General features: G+C 52.7%; 2 protein-coding genes across 4 annotated transcripts; one reads left to right on the forward strand and one right to left on the reverse strand.

The window, feature by feature from the left end:
• Window positions 1-232: 232 nt before the first annotated feature.
• On the reverse strand, window positions 233-8,301 carry P3H1 (prolyl 3-hydroxylase 1). Of its 3 annotated transcripts, XM_066564044.1 has the most exons (15): window positions 7,790-8,301; window positions 7,166-7,318; window positions 6,809-6,998; window positions 6,211-6,342; window positions 4,135-4,274; window positions 3,347-3,436; window positions 3,184-3,236; window positions 2,701-2,822; window positions 2,397-2,524; window positions 2,196-2,291; window positions 1,931-2,081; window positions 1,337-1,454; window positions 1,087-1,162; window positions 781-921; window positions 233-703 (listed from the first exon to the last, which is right to left on the reverse strand). In XM_066564044.1, exons 1-15 carry the CDS (start codon window positions 8,297-8,299, stop codon window positions 584-586), a joined length of 2,220 nt encoding a protein of 739 aa, XP_066420141.1. In that variant the 5' UTR covers window positions 8,300-8,301; the 3' UTR covers window positions 233-583. The 3 variants fall into 3 exon arrangements, with proteins under 3 accessions (XP_066420141.1, XP_066420140.1, XP_066420142.1); XM_066564043.1 differs by having other exon boundaries at window positions 1,087-1,454; XM_066564045.1 differs by lacking the exon at window positions 233-703 and having other exon boundaries at window positions 817-921; window positions 1,272-1,454.
• A 145-nt stretch (window positions 8,302-8,446) lies between these two features.
• On the forward strand, window positions 8,447-14,697 carry C21H1orf50 (chromosome 21 C1orf50 homolog). The gene is made up of 4 exons (XM_066563978.1): window positions 8,447-8,610; window positions 9,504-9,590; window positions 11,917-12,048; window positions 12,711-14,697. The coding sequence occupies exons 1-4, from the start codon at window positions 8,464-8,466 to the stop codon at window positions 12,900-12,902; spliced, it is 558 nt and encodes a 185-aa protein (XP_066420075.1). The 5' UTR covers window positions 8,447-8,463; the 3' UTR covers window positions 12,903-14,697.
• Window positions 14,698-16,121: the final 1,424 nt, after the last annotated feature.

The raw sequence follows: 16,121 nt of genomic DNA on the forward strand, positions 1-16,121 counted from the left end.
AATGGTGGGTTCCTTCCCACGTTATGGGAGCGAGGTCCAGGGGATGCTCAGCCAGAGATTGCATTGCTGCTACTGCCCCTGGGACACTTTGTCTCCCATAAACACCTTTGTGAGGCTTACAGGGCTACAATACTCCTGGGTAGATACTTGCCAGGAGGGAAGGTTGCACCCCAACACTGACAACAGCCAAAGGGTGACACCAGCCTTCAGGCCCCACCTGGAAAGCAACAGCTTAGAAAAAAAATACCTTTATTCACCCATTTTCTGCAGAAGGCACTTATATACCTCCAAGTTCAGGAAAGGCACACATTTGCACCCATTGGCACCAGGGCCCCACCCCTAACAGAGCATCCCTCCCTTTTCCCCATGTCACCCACCCCTGAGCCTCCATCACACACCCCAGATCAGCTCCACAGGGGAATACTGGATGCTGCAGGGGTAGTACACAGCATTCCCCAAAACCCCACTCCAACTGGGTTGGGGGCAGAGGGGATCCTGTATGTTACCCTTATGACTATGCAGCCTGAACCCACAATGCTGACATGACTAGTCCCAGCAGAGATGTCCTGGTCCCCGTAGGATGTCAAAGCTCATCCTTCCCGACCGCAATGGCAGCTGGTGATTCCTTCTCTGGCTCTGGCTCCAAATCCCCCTCTTCCATGCTGAAAAGCATCTTCACCAGGTCATCTGCCTGCACACGCTCCTGTGGGCAGACCCATAGTGGTAAGCATAGCCACTGTCCCACCCAAAACCCCTACGCACTGCTGGGAGGGAGCTTACCCGCTCACTGTGCCGAGGGTCTAGGGTGAACCAGAGGGCAATAGCGCAGCGCTGACCCTTGGTCACAGCTTTCACCCCGTGGGGGTTCTCTGAGCCAGAGGAGAAGCCCACAGCACGGCCACACTGCGGCTGGACCTCTGCCTGTCAAGGGTGGGAGACCAGAAGACCCCAGTCAGGGGTGAGTTGGTTCCCCTCAATCCAAGTTCATCTTTTGCAGTGGCTCAGGGGATGTTCCCAGGGCAGAGGGCCAACAGGCAGGAGCTAGATTTGGTGCTGCACATGGATCCTTGGAGCTGAGCTACTCACGGTCTCAGTCTTGGCATCCAGCTCGGTGAAGTAGAAAGCTCCTCCTTCAAAGTCCCCATTGAGGTAGAGGATTGCACTAATGGGAGCAGGGGACAAGTGGAGATGACAAGTAACCATCACCAGAGCTCTCCAACACCATGGCAAGAGCCAGAGGCAAGAAAGCCCAGGTTTGGTGTACCTCCTACCTTGCTCCTCCCAACTCAGGTGCCACCAAATCATGGTACCCTTAGCTGACAGCCACCACCAGTACCTGTAATCCCGGAAAGTGTAGGCTGGGGGTTCCTTCACGCACAACAGTGCCTCTGCATTGAGAATGCAGTTGTCCACATGCACCTCATGGCTGTTGTCACTCCGGCCTTCTTGCTTCTCTAGGGTAGAACAGGGCATGTCAGGAGCCCTCTGTGCAAGAACAGGGTCCATCCCCAAGTATCCCGTGCTTGCAGGTGACAAGAAAATCATGCATTAGCCTAAAGCACTTCCACTTGCTGGAGTGTGGACTGTGCAAGGCCATTTGGGTGGCATAAAACACTGTTGACTTGTCCCATGGCATTTCCATGGCCCTCCAGGTAAAACCTCTCTCAGCGCCCATCCCAAAATGCCTCAGAATGATGAAATCCTGTATGGCATGAGGCCATCTGCCCTGTTAGAGGCAACCAGCAGAGCTGCTGCTCATCTTCCCAAACTGGGCTTAGGGACAAGCTTCCTACACCCTCCTGGGAAGAGGAGTGGGTTAGGGAGCAGCAAGGAGGTCTCCAAAGAAAGGTCCAAGACTACACCACTCCAGCTGTTAGAGGAGATCCAGACAGGAAAAGACAAAAGACTTGTTCCTCTGGGCCACACTCACCATCAATGGCTGTGCGGCACACTAGGTGGGAGTAGGAGAAGTGGAGTGGGACCTCCAGGCGGAAGTAGGACTCAATCATGTGCCGCACCTTCTCTGTCACGTTGTAGTACAAGTAGGCACTGTGCAGGGGCACCTTCCCCTCCTGCCCCAGCTGTGGAGGACAGACAGGACAGGGGCTCAGCCCCATATGGGCATGGGCAACCATCTCCCCCAAAACTACCCTCCCTTGTCCCCACAGCCTGTTTCTCCACACAGCCACCCCAACCTTGAGGGCCTTGAGGACAGTCACGCCATAGAAGGTCTCACTGGGAGTGTGAGGAGAGGTCTTCCCCCGATAGCCATCTCCAGCCGAGGCAGCTGCCTGTAAAACCCGATTTGTGTTACTGGTCTGATGTGTGAGCTGCAGGATGGGACCCCTTGGCATCCTCTATCCATCCCTGCCTTCTCCACCTGTTCTTGCACTCACGTTAGTGAGTCTCTGCAGTTCTCGGCACTCTTCAGCAGAAAGGACTCCATCCACCACGACACGCTGGGAGCCATTCAGGGCTTTGGAGTTCATGGTGACACTGGCTCCTTCGTACACCAAAGGGCCGCCTGTGGCACAAATGGGATCGGTGGACATGGGGAGAGATGCTACCAGCTCTGGTGTGGCTGGGGGAAGCTGTGGTCCCTCCACCTGCTCCTGCTGCCACCCATGTGTAGAGGGACTGTGAACTGGCAGCAGGGGTCACAAAGGTCTCCATCCCACCTCCCCTCCAGGCCTTCTCCACCTTCTCGGATGAACTTGCTCATGTCGGCAGACTCTTTGGCCTTCTCCTCCACCAGTGTCTCAATCTCCTTCATGAGGTTGCCGATTTCCTCAGAGATGCGTGCCGCAGTCTCCCGCTCCACCCTGGGCATGCGGCAGCCATCAGCACCACCACCCCACTGTCCCCACATCAGAAATGAGGGCCACTAAGACAAGGGCTGGATAAGCTGTCTCAGGTGCTGGTAACAAAGCTCGCACCTAGACTGGAGAGTCACCTCAATGCATCCCTCACTCTGAGGTGTTTGGGGTGACCTACACATGCCCATCATCTCATGGGCTGATGGGAAATAAAGTTCTGCCCTCCAGCAGCCTCTTCCAGTCCCAGCATCAGAACATCCCCTGGCAGGAGCTCTATGCCATGTCCTTTGGCCCAAAGCCCACACTGGAAGAAAGGTTTGTCCTGTCAGACCCCCATTGGGTGAGCTTGGCTGGGGACAGCACTCACTTCTGTTTCTCTCGCAGTCTTTTTGGTATCACCTCTTCAGGTGTCCATGTGTCCTGCCACCAGAAGAACAACATCAGGAGCTGGACAAAGATCTGGCCAGGACACAGACCCCTCGTCTGCATTCCATCTGGCCACTGCATCACCCTGGTCTCACATCACCCACCGGGTCCACAAAAGGGATGCCAAAGACGTCATAGCTGAAGAAGAGCAGCTCCTTCTCCATCAGACTCTGCTGGTAATATACCTGGATCTCCTGTGGCAAGGGGCAGAGGGATGGGGTGAGGTACAGCAGGAGGATTCTGAAAAACCCTGAGTGTGGGCAGGAAGATGCAGGTTTACACCATTCCTGTGGTCCTTGCACCAGACCCACAGCCTTGTTTCCTGCTCCATCTGGCAGCTGGGAAGCAAGTGGCATTCCCCATTCTGTCTGAACTTCCCAGTGGACAAGCCCTGGGGAGATGACATTTGAGCAGAGGCACATGTGTGTCCCTTCTGCAGGAAGCTCTTTAGGAGCAGTTTCCCTTCCCGTACTCCAACTGGTGTGGAGCAGAGACTCCCATCCATGGGAGTCTCACATCCCAGGCAGGACCTAGCCATCCAGATTTGGCTATTTTGAAGCCAAATTCTCTCCTTTTTAAGCAATTTCACTTCAGCTGTGGAAAAGTGCAATAGAGGTAGCCTCAGATCCTCCTAAAAAGATTGTCCACCTGCCTCTCACAGCCCCCTCTATCAAGAAAGGGTCCATGTGTGCCTGTCATCCAGCTTCACTTGGCCTAAGACATTTTGCCAGTGATGTTTTTCAGCTACTTTCCAGCTTGTTTGACCTTAAATCCACCCATTCCTGTCCACCTTCGGTAGCTGGTATGGAGGAGACCCTACTACAGCTTCTGCAAAGGTCCCCAGTGAGAAGAGAAGATGTTCCTGCAATCGTTCGTCCTTCTGACTGCTCACCTTTCGCGGTTGGATGGGTCTGGCCAGGTTTTCCCCCAGGACGGCAGTGTAATAGGCCAAATTTTGGTTCATCACCTCGTCATGTGGGAAGAAGAGCAAATAGGTTTTGGCACATTCAATGGCTTTTTCGTAATTCCCACCTGCAACGAGAAATGGGCTGTTAATGGCATGTCCGAGGACACTGGAGGCAGAACAAAGACAGATATGGAGGAGAGATGAAAGACATAGTCCTTTTGTTCCAAACTGTGTCACGAGTAGGGCAGATCCCCTGGGGCAAGGATAACTGCTGCTACAAAGGCAAAATTCAGATTCTGTGGTGCTCTCCTCTCCCCAGAAACCATCACAACAGAAACCAGGGGTACTTGTACAGCTTGGGTACTTTTCTCACTTGGAAAACATGACAAAGCCTATTTAGAGGTAGCCAGACCCAACCATTTACTGGCAAACCTGCAGTTTCCAGCCACTGAAACATCCTACCCCACTTTCATGTGGTCTTTCACAGAATCAAAAAATCACAGAATGAGTCAGATTGGAAGGGACCACAGTGGGTCATCTGGCCCAACCTCTCTGCTCAAGCAGGGTCCTCCGAGAGCATACAGCACAGGACTGTGTCCAGATTGCCTGGAATATCCCCAGTGAGGGAGATGTAACACCCTCTCTGGACAATCTCTTCAGTGCTCAGTCGCTGCAAACATCCTCATATCCAGATGGAACTTCCTAGCCATGAGTTTCTGCCTCTTGTCCTATTGCTCAGCACCACAGAGCAGAGCCTGATCACATCCTCCAGCGCTACCCTGCAGATACTGACAAACATTTATGAGGTCCCCTCACAGCTGTCTCTTCTTGAGGATTTCTATCCTCTTGGACTTAATATTTTTTTCTCCTCCTTTTGGAGAAATTCACACAGAAACATCTTATACTTTTCTAAAGAAATAAATAAAAAATGAAATCAAATCAGGTGTATTTTCCTGGGTTGTAACTTCTGCGTTGGGAGTGTGCTGCTGTGATTTGAGGCAAGAGGTGGACAGCTGGCAAGGAGGAAAAAAAATGCTTCTCTCAGCTGTTGTTTCACTTGAAAAGTGAAGCTGCCCAGTAATAAAGCAACGTGGACAGGGACTGCAGCCAAGCACAGAGTGATCTAATCTCCTGGAAAATGTTTCAGGCAGGAGGAACATGCCTGTTGAACCTCATGAAGTACAAGGCCTAGTGGAAGGCTCTCCAGCAGTATCAGTGAAGATAGTGAAGATAGGGGGGATGGATAGGATTAGAGCACCCAGAGGAGAAGGATATGGAGATAATAGTGGATGAAAAATTGCACAGGACCCATCCATGTGCACTAGCAGCTCAGACCCCCCCCCCCCCTCCCCAGGCTGATCCCTGGCAGCATGGGCAACAGGTGAGGGAAGGATTCTGCCCCTCTGCTCCACTCTGGTGACATGCCACTTGCAGTGCTGTGTCCAGCTCTGGGTTCCCCAGCATAAGGATATGGACTCATTAATGCGGGTCCAGAGGAGGCCACAAAGACGGTCAGAGGACTGGAGCCTCTCTGTGAAGAAAGGCTGAGAGAATTTGGCTTGTTGAACCTGGACATGAGAAGGCTCCTGAGAGATCTTGATGGCCTTCCCATACCAAGAGTGGCCACAAGAGAGATGAAGACAACTTTTGTAGTTCGTAAGGTTTATAGTGACTGGACAAGGGGAATTGTCTTAAACTGAAGAAGGGCAGCATTAGGTTGGCCATAAAGAAGGAATTTTAGGTCTGGGCAGTCTGTGCCAGGGAAGGAATTAGGTTGGCCATAAGGAAGGAATTTTAGTCTGGGCAGTCTGTGCCAGGGCCTCACCACTCTCATCAGAGTGGTGAGGCCCTGGCACAGACTGCCCAGAGTGTTAGAGACTGGGTTGGATGGGGCTCTGGGAGATCTGAGTGACCAGTGCTAGATGTCCCTTCATCTTCGGTTGTACTGATGAGATTATCTTTGAAGGTCCTTTCCCCACCCTAAACACTCTAAGGATCTATGATTTCAGGCAGAGTGCCGAGTGCTGACAACCACAGAGGATGAGGTGAGGAGCTGCTTACTGTTGTAGTAGGCAAACTGCAGATAGTTGAAGTGCGAGGGCAGGAAATCCTCCAGAGGCTTCTCCTGGCCAGGCTGGGAGGCCAGCTCTGTGACACAGCCCTGCTTGCAGCTTAGCACTTGCATGGAGTGATCTGGCAGAGAAAAATGCCATGCTCAGTCACCCACGGGCTGATGGGCAGGACCCTGAGGGGTATTCAATCTCCTGCTCATACTGGGGTTGTTGCAAGCTTTTTGGTGGTGGAAAACCCTCAGGGATGGGGGTCGTCCACCTCAGAGTTGACTAGTGTGGGGTTGTGGTGCTCTCTCAGGACGGACTAGCCATCATCAGCCTCCCATCACATCCTGGTGACCGTCTACTGGTCTCTCTTCTGTCTTTCCATGTTCCCCTGGAATTAGGAGAATTCCTGGGCATCAGTCCCAGTGCTAAGTGCGGGTAAACACCTCCTGCCATTTACTGGCCACACCTTCCCTAGTGAAAGCTAGGATGGGGTTTCCAGTCTTCAGGGACTCCCTACCCCCACCCCAGGTCTTTGTGGACCAACCTCCTGAGAATCATACTCAACTCTTGTGACAGGACACAGAAGGCATGGCTCCCACCTGTAATGGCCTGGAAAAGGTCTGCATTGTACTCAAGGTAGTTGTAGCCCTCGTAGTCATACGGTCCCTCGCAGAGAGCGCGGCATTCAGTGTCTGCCACAAAATACTCCTCCAGCGCCTTCTCCAGGTGCAGGATGGCAGCAGCTGGCTGGTCCTCTGTGTAAAACCGGATGCCCAGCTGAAACTCACTCTACAGAAGGATGAGAAACGATGAGGGGATCTCAGTGCTTCATCCCCCGTGATGGGTCATCTCATCCCCAGCACAATGGCACCTCACGAGCTCTCTGAGCTAGCAGCTGTGGTGTGATTGCCCGGGGTTGCACAGCGGACAGGGACTTTGGGAGGGAAGGTTCTCACCAGGTGGGGTTTGGCTTCCAGGTCAGTGAAGTCATCCTCGTGGACTCCCACCATGGCCTGGTAGTACTCCAGGTTTTGCCTCATCTCCTGGTGCCCGGGGTTGGCCACGAAGAAAGTGTGAGCGGCCGCCGCCGCCTGCGCTGGCCGGTTCATCTGGGTGGGACGAGGGTGAGACAGCGCGGATCCCATGCAGAGCGGAGTGGACACCCGTCCCCTGAGCATCCCCGTAGCCGGGGCGGAGGGCGGTGACAGGGGCGGCTCCAGCGAGCTCCGACGTGGCACTGATGGGGGGGCGCGAAGGCGGGGGGGCAAGGCCGAGACTGCCGGCCGGTAACCCTACTACGCCGGGGCAGACACCGAACCCTCCCGGCGTCCCGGGACCGAGATCGCCACCGGCCGGTTCACCCGGTCCTACCCATCCATCCTCCCGCCTGATTCTGGGATCCTCCGTGCATCCCGTTCGTCCCAAAACCCGTCGTAGCGGGACACCCCTTCCCTTCCCTTCCCTTCCCTTCCCTTCCCTTCCCTTCCCTTCCCTTCCCTTCCCTTCCCCTCCCTTCCCTTCCCCTCCCTTCCCTTCCCTAACCTTCCCAAACCTTCCCTTCCCTGCCGCCGGTGCCGCACCTTGAAATAGGCCACCTGGAGGTAGTTGTAGGGGCTGCGCCGGCTGAACTCCCGGTCCAGCTCCTCACCCAGGCGGTATCGGGAGGGCGCAGCGGGCCCGCAGCCCCGCAGGCAGGCGGCGCGGCGAAGCAGCGCCCGAAAGAACCACAAGTCCCGGAGCACCGGGTCGGGGTGGGACTCGGCCGCCTCCGCCGGCCCCGCTGTGGCGTTGGCGCAGCGCAGGCGGCACTGCATCAGACGGGAGCGCACGGCGGCCCGCGCCCGCAGCGCCCGCTCCATCTGCAGCACTACGGTGGGCCAGTCCCCCCGCGCGTACGCCTCGGCACCGGCGGCGAACAGCGCGTCCGGGGACTGGGCGGGCAACGGCGGGTCGCCCAGTGCTATGGTCGGGACCGGGACCGGTTCCGGTGGCGTGGCCGCCCGCGCCAGCAGCACCATCAGCAGCGGCAGCAGCAGCAGCAGAAGCGGCGGCGACAGCGCCATGTCCGAACACCGGCCGAACCGCAGCATCAGCCACCCCGGGCACCGGAGCGATACTAACTCCGCCCCCTCCACCCCGCCTACCGGCCAATCAGCGGCAGCAGAGCCCCGCCATGGTCGCACCCCTCACCGTGCGTGCGGACGCCTCAGCGGAAGCCTCCCCACCGGGCGGAAGTGGTGGGTCGTGGCTGTCCATGGCGGAGGGCGGCTCGGAGCCTGGGCATGAGGGCCACGGCCCCGGTCCCGGTCCTGGGCTGGCCCTGGTCGAGGGCAGCGCCGGCCGCGCCGGCCGCGTCGGGGACCCCGGTGACCTAGTGGCCCTGGCCCAGCAGGTGCAGCAGGTGAGGGCCGGTCCCAGCGGCGGGGCTGCAGGGGCAGGGCTGGCCTCGCTGTCCGCTGCTTCCCGGGCGTCTCCGGGGCCTTCTCAGGCGGCGGCGGCCTTGGTGCCTCCCAGCACGTCCCGCTGCTTTCCGGTGGCCCCGGCGGCCTCCTGGTGTGTCCTGTGCTGATTTCCGCAATCTCCCACTGTCTCCTCCCAGTATGTCGCAGTGCCCCGCCAGGATCTTCCCGAGTTCCCACGTTGTTGGTGTCTCCAGAACCTGTCATTGCACTTCAGTGCTTCCCACTGTGCCTTGCTGCCCCACAGTGACTCAGAGCATCCCACTGAAGTCCCATTCCTGTATGCCCTGCTGCCTCCCAGTATGTCCCCCTATATATAGTTCACAGCAGCATGTACAGATGCCTCCCACTACCATACTGCCAGTCCATCCTAGCACCCCTGATATGTTCTATGACTTTTTCAGTGATTCTCAGTCCACCCTGCCTCTCAGTCCTCCCCAGGTTTTCCTGATATGTTCTACTGGTCCTCCCAGTGCACTCCAGTATGTTATAGTATTCCTTCAGTGCCTCATAGTACATCCTACTGATCTCTGGTGATGTTCCTCAGAGCTTCTCAGTTCACCTAAAAGCTCAGTGTATGTCCTACTGCCTGCTCCCTTTGTAGCCCACTACCTCCCAGTCCAACTCATTGCCTCCCAGTATGTCCTGCTGCTCCCTCTCACTGCCCCTCAGCCTATCCAGACAGCTCCTGGTCCTTGCTCCTCCCTAGGGGTGCCAGGACAGCTCCTGCACCCGCCAACTCTGTGGATGCCTTGAGCTTGACCACAGCTGGCTCAGCACAGTCCAGAGGGCTGTCGTTCTTCCTGTTCTGACTTGCCCTAATTTTCTCTCCCAGGCCAATGACTTTGTCCGAGCAAATGCCTGCAGCAAACTGACAGTCATCGCTGAGCAGATCCGGCACCTGCAGGAGCAGGCGCGGAAGGTGAGTAAGGATTGGCAGAAGGCTCATTGCCTTGGGAGATGAGCATCTGCTGCCGCTGCTGGGCATTTGGGAAGGGCTGTGGCCTACATGTGAATTGGGGCTAGGAGCTGAGCAGAGAAGATTTAGTGGAAAAATAAGGAGGTTTATTGTCCAATGTCAAGGGGGATGGGAGAGGGTAGATTTTTGTGCTTTCCCTGCGTCCTCAGCAAACCAAGAAGGACTTTATGAATAAAGTAGGGGAGCAAGGGCAGGAGGTCCAAAACAGCTCGCGGGTATCAGGACAGAAAGAGATGACTCTGGTTTTGGGACTGGTGATTTGTGTGTGCACTGTGCTCTTGGAAGGATCTGATGAAGTGACGATGTGGTCCTAGCTGGATCTGAGGCCCTGGGGTAAAGTGGTGCACTTCAATGGATTCCTCTGTGAGCGACTAGTGCTTTCAGGGCCTGGAGCACACTCGCTATGATAGCTGACAGCAGAGGCAAAGGACAGGTCTTTGTATGGAAATCCAGGGACAGTCTATCAAGTCTGAAAGAGAATCCAGGGACAAGGACAAACTTGGACTGAGGGCACAGGGTTTTATATGGTGAAAAAAGGGGTGGTTCTGAGGGTCAAGGTCCAATGGGAACAAGTGAAAATGGTGCAGAGGAGGGGCAGCCAACCAGGGGAACCAATAGGGTAACATGGGTGGAACACTGAATCAAACTGAGACCACTGGGGGATCAGGAGAGGGAAGAACATTCTAGGGAACATACAAATAATGGTGAATAGGGGCTGAACTGGGGTGGAGCAACTGTATGAACCAATGGAACTTAAGATATTAATATGTGCTTGCAAAGGCCTATGGGAGTGAGGCACTTCTCACCCTAATCTAGGAGGGGTGTTTCTCCTTGCCTGCTTCTGCCTCTGGGCAGTTTAAAGGGCGACAGTTCTAGTGGTTGGCTCTCGGGCCTCCCTACTGGAAAAGATGAGTTCTCCGTCTAGTGATAAGCTTGGTTTCACATTTATCTGGATGGATTTGCAGGAGTGGGTGGTCCCAGGAGGGGGGACACAGCAGGGCTTGGCTGTGTTCATCCGTCTAGCCTTCCACTCTTCATAGTAAAATCAGGAGCCAGAGTGGGGAAGGATCTGCCAGTCATTGCAACTGGCCCACTGCCATTGAGGCCATTACATCATGTAATCATTAACTGGTGGAGCTGGAGCAGTCAGGTGGTAGAACTGGGGAGATGAATTCTCCTTTGTTTGCTGCCCCTTCCCTTTCAAGGCACAGCAGGAAGGCCTGTCTTTGGTTGCAAATGCAAGTTGTGGCTGGGGGTATGTATTCTATTACCATCTGTTAGAGGTGGGGCAGTTATCTTCTGTTAATTGGGCCACCTGTTAAAACCAGGTGGGGCAGTTTTCCTTATCTCTTCCATGACCCATCCTCCTTCCCGGGAGATCTCTTCAATCTCAAACTCAATGTCAATGGGCATTGAGTGTCCCTGCATGACTGATAAAGTTATCATCATCCCATTGGGAGATGCTCTGCCCAGGGGGAGGAGCCAAGCATTCCTACCTGAATATAATCTGAGATTTGGAACACCACAGTTAGCCTTTTCCCACTTGATTCCCAGAGGAGCAGCTTTCTTTTCCACTGGATTCCCAGAGAAATACCAGGCCCATTTACATCACCCCTGGACCTTCAGAGGAAAACTCCACCCTTCTACAGGATCACTGCTTCTGCAGAGCCACAGCTGGCACTGCAGGAGGACTGCAGCCATTATTTAACCAGACTGCTACCAACAGCCTGACCAACAGGGTGTGAGGTCATATTTCTGACTCTGTCAGTGTTGTTTTGTATTACTGCATTTTTATTTTAATTTTTTTTTCCTAATAAAGAACTGTTACTGCTACTCCTGTATCTTTGCCTCAGAGCCCCCTTAATTTCAAAACTATAACAGTTCGGAGGGAGGAGGTTTACTTTTCCATTTCAAGAGAGGCTCCTGACTTCCTTAGCAGACAACTGTCTTTTCAAACCAAGACAAGGCCCCAGTCCAGCAGCTGTGTGTGGAGATGAGGAATAAGCCCAACATGTGGTGGCGTCAAGTATAGAGATGAATCTGGAGTGAGATGCACAGGTATCTCCACCGCTGTGGAGAGGTTGTCTGAAGTCCTTCTGACAGGGAATAATTGGAGAAAACTATCTCTTTGGAAAACATCTCCTTCCTGTGTGGCAGGGAGATCAAGGCCTTGTGACCCATAGGTCAAGTGATGTGTCTTGGGCCATGGCTGAGAGGCAATAGCATGTTGTCATTTTATTTCAAGTGTAAAGATGTTTTGTTATTCCAGGTCTTAGATGAAGCTAACAGGGATGCTGATCTGAACCACGTGGCCTGCAACCTTGTGAAGAAGCCAGGAAACGTTTACTACATGTACAGGCGGGAGAGTGGGCAGCGGTATTTCTCCATCCTGTCTCCTAAGGTGGGTGGTTACAGGCCATATGAAGAAGCAGGGAGGGGAAAAAAGTAGTGTTTCTGGTGCTTGGGAACATAGGAAGCTTAGGCAAAAGCACCAGCTTGATGGGGGCATTTGTTTGTCCCTACTTAGGTTTGGTGTTTGCCCTTGCTCTGGGTTAGTCTGCTGGAGCCAGAGCCATCTTACAGAGTTCTCTGGCTCTTGATGGAGAATGGCAAGAAGCCCTTTGGGGCATGGATCTGAATTTTGTCTTTTGGTACCTGTGGTTCTTTGTCTGGAAGTAAAGAACTGCCAATGTGCCCTGAGCCTTCGCTGGCTGGTGTGGCTGCCTGGCAGGACAGTCTCTTAGGTACTTCAGCCCAGAAACTGAGTTTGCCTGCAGCTGAGGTGATGGTCTTAGAGATCTCCTTCCAGACTACCCATTTTCTTACATGCAGGGTGAAGGCTTCAGGGCAGGTCAGGGAGATCTTGTGTCCACAAGCCTTCCTCTGTCAGTAGTGCTGGAGCTTGACCTGATCTTGGACTTGAGGTAGCTGAGCTTATTTTTAGGTTAGGAAATGGTATGGTTGTGTAGCTGGGACTGCTTCAAAGGTAGTAGGGCTTAAGGACAGCACAGCCCAGCTCCAAGGGAAACTGAACACTGATGGAATCTCTCTTTTCTCCACCAGGAATGGGGTACCACTCCCCATGAATTTCTTGGTGCCTATAAGCTCCAGCATGACATGTCCTGGACTCCGTTTGAGGACATAGAGAGACGAGATGCTGAAATAACTGTCCTGGAGAAGCTGCTGAACCAGCAGGCAGCACTGCCCCTGTGCATGGAGCCCAACTTCCAGGGCCTGACCAAGTCACACAAGTGACCCCACAGGACCTCCTGAGCAGAGTCCCTGAGTGAGGGGACACAGTGCTTGTGTGCTGCCAAAGGCGAGGGGGAAAGAGACCAAGAAACAAAAATGCTGATTGTTTTTGTGCTTTAAGGAGACTAATGCTGCATTCAGTCTTACTGGATTTTATAGTAATTGAATAATTTACTTTATTGACCTATGCCAAGCTATACCAGGAGGTGTCAGTTCCAAGAGTGCTTGGAACAAAAAGCAGAAATGCTTGGGGTAGATGTGCTTATGTTGTAAAATAATATCTCGTATCTGCCTGGCTCTGCTGTACCTCACTGCGAGTGCGTCAGGTAATGATCTCAGGGCTGGATTTTCCCCCTTATTAAAATACACATGTTTAAAGAGCTCTGTGGCCTGGGAAGAGTAGTCAAAAGCCTGTGCAAAGGGTCTGTTGTGATGAGTCTTCTGGTCTCTGTTCTAGCTGGTCTGAATCCCTGAGCTGGGAACATAGGGTGACCTGAAGCTCTTTTCTCTGGAAAGAGCATTCTCAAAAGTGCCATGCAGACTTCAAGTGCTCTTCAGATGATGTGTGTTTTACATCCTCAGCATTCCCCCTTGGATGTGAGTGCATGAGCTGCCAGGTAGAAGCAGGATACTGGATGACTTTATGCCAGAGCAGTGCGGAGAGTAAAATAAATCAACCGTTATCTCACATATACCACCAAGACAGGCCCTGTGTTCTTCCTGCGTGGCAAAAATACCTTTAGCTTTGCCAGGAAGACTTAGTGGCACACGTGGAGCTGATAGGACACGTCCAGCATGTTTTTTCCACCCAGGAAAACCAAGGAGAAGTAAAGATCAGAGCTGCTGAGGAGATATCCTCTCTCTGCTCAGCCACATGGGGCTTCTTCAGGAACTTGCCTGCTTTTCTGTGAGGAGCCAAAGTTGTAATTTATTGACAGAGAGGATGTCCAGGTTGGATCCTGGTATGTAACATTAGATCTGGTTGGATTCTCCCATGACTTGCTCACTTTCCTGACATTACAAGATGATCTTATATGCTGCTCCAGGCATTACATGTACACAACCGCCTTGCCATCTCCATGGGCAACATGGGAGGGTTGGCGTCCACTTGTAGAAGCTGAATTCTGACCCTGGGGTCTGGGCTGGCTATGGATGGAGTTGGTGCTTCTTGGTGGAGCCCAGCTGTGAGGGCATCTGCAAAAACAAGACCCTTGGGGACCAGCACTGTCACTGTGTTTTGTCATTGCTGGAGTTTATTCCCCCTTTGCAGGACACAGCCTCGCCTCAAGTGTCCCTCTGTCCTCATCCCCATGCACTGGGAGATGCTCAAGGCTGCTGGCAGTGACAGTTCCTCATGGGAAGAGCTGTTTCCTGCTGGTGTTACAGAGGATTGGGAGGTTTGGGGCAGCTCCCTAGCAGCCCAGGATTTTTTTTGTCCCAGATTTTCTTCTAGCTGTGTCCAGTGCAGTAGCTCACCTACATCCCACCATGGCAGAGCCTCTGTTTGGAAGAAACCTGTTCCTTGGATTCAATATGGGACATTTTTCTCAATATCTTTCCTCACTTGGAGCACAAGGGCATATTAACAGCAATTTAGTAGTAGTAGTAGTAGTATTAGACAAGGCTATAATAAATTCCTTATCAAGTTACAGGTGCCAAATTTGACAGGGTTTTTCTCTGCTGGTTTCATTGCCTTGGGTTTGATTTTACTGCATGCTATTATATCTTAACTTGGAAGGGAGAAAGTTAATTACTGCATGGACTTGGTGTGTTGCTAATTATAGCAATACCAGATCTTCATGTGTGTTGATTTATGCTCCTCTGAGAAGTGGGGATTCCTGCCCTGGTCTTATCTGTTTCCATCATTAATATCTGTACCATGGCGCGCACAAGAGGACTGGGGGGTGATGGTTGTGGGCCTCTGTAGCCTTTGGTGGGATGTCATGTGTGTTCAGCAGACACCGCTGGCCCTCCATACCCCACAGCTCACTGGTGTTCTGCAGTTTGTCTAGGCACTGTCAAGTCTTTCTCTTGGATTTGTTCCCCAAAAGCAAAACCACTATGGCTTTGTATGAAAAGACAAAGGAGGTCTTAAGAGACAGGACGTGGAGGTGATGAGCCCATAGTCACGCTCAGTGTTTTTGGCACTGTGGGAAGTGGGGAATGAGGCTGGTGCAGGGAGGGGTTGATAGAAAGGGGGAACCATTCCCCCAATATTGCTTATGCATTGTTGGGATCTAATTAAAGCCAAAGAACTGAGGCATCATCAGAAATACTGGAAGGTGCTCTAAAGCCAAAGCAACACATAATCTGGAACACAGACAAGGATGAAGCTGATTGAGGGGGAGCCTCCTGTGATGCTTGTGGCGAGGACGAATTTCTGGAGGAATGATGAGATGGTACCCTGTGGGAGAATCTAGGGTCTCTCCGGCTTCTTGATCTCATCCACTTGGCTCAGCCCCTACCTAGCTGGTGCCTTTGTGCTTGACAGGGCAGGGATTTCATCGAAATTAATCTGGAAGAGACAGTGAGACACTGATACCTATTCATGATTTCATCTTGAAAATTCTTTTGAAAATATTCCTCTTCCTTTGCTCTTTTGTGAGTGCTCAGGGCAGCAATGAGCATATTCGGAAGGCAGTGGCTCTTTCCAAAATCCCCAGTGATGTCCAATATTTGCAGAAGACACAGATGTGCTTCTGACACCATTACATTGGGCAGAGTGGGTTTTGGTCTGTTTTTGGCCATGCAGATAAACCAGGGCTCATTTGAGAGGTCCAACAAAGATGCTCTGAGGGTTTGACCCATTCCAGGTGCTTCTCAGAGCCAGTGTTTGGTGACTTGAGGCTGCTGGCACTGGTACTTGCAGCTCTTCCCAGCTTTTAAAATTTGAATTAGCCTGGAGTATTCTGTTTCAGGCCAGATTTTTGCTGTACTTCTGACAGTAGCCATGTCTGGAGACTTTCTTTATAGCCTCTTATTCCTGAACGATGTGGGTGGTTAGGGGGATTTAACCTGTTATAAGTGCCCACTGCTCTGGGGTGTCATCTCTCAGCCACAAAGAGTGTCCCAGCAGGAGGAATTGTGTGTCTTTAGCCCTTCTTATGTCAGCCTCAGATCCAGGGAGAAAAGACAAAAATAAAAAACAAACCCAAACAAAACAAAACGACAAACCAAACCAACAAAAACAACAACAACAAAACTAAAAAAAAAACACAAAAA

This window comes from Molothrus aeneus, chromosome 21, assembly GCF_037042795.1.
Source record: "Molothrus aeneus isolate 106 chromosome 21, BPBGC_Maene_1.0, whole genome shotgun sequence".
NCBI lineage: Eukaryota > Metazoa > Chordata > Aves > Passeriformes > Icteridae > Molothrus > Molothrus aeneus.

Excerpts from the sequence above, each read along its gene's own strand:
- P3H1 (XM_066564043.1), bottom strand. The coding sequence starts at position 8,299 with ATGCTGCGGTTCGGCCGGTGTTCGGACATGGCGCTGTCGCCGCCGCTT. Across the intron at positions 3,437-4,134 it reads GACCCATCCAACCGCGAAAG|GAGATCCAGGTATATTACCA; the intron begins GTGAGCAGTCAG and ends CCCTTGCCACAG. Across the intron at positions 922-1,086 it reads TGGATGCCAAGACTGAGACC|GCAGAGGTCCAGCCGCAGTG; the intron begins GTGAGTAGCTCA and ends CACCCTTGACAG.
- C21H1orf50 (XM_066563978.1), top strand. The coding sequence starts at position 8,464 with ATGGCGGAGGGCGGCTCGGAGCCTGGGCATGAGGGCCACGGCCCCGGT. Across the intron at positions 9,591-11,916 it reads TGCAGGAGCAGGCGCGGAAG|GTCTTAGATGAAGCTAACAG; the intron begins GTGAGTAAGGAT and ends TTGTTATTCCAG. Across the intron at positions 12,049-12,710 it reads TCTCCATCCTGTCTCCTAAG|GAATGGGGTACCACTCCCCA; the intron begins GTGGGTGGTTAC and ends TTTCTCCACCAG.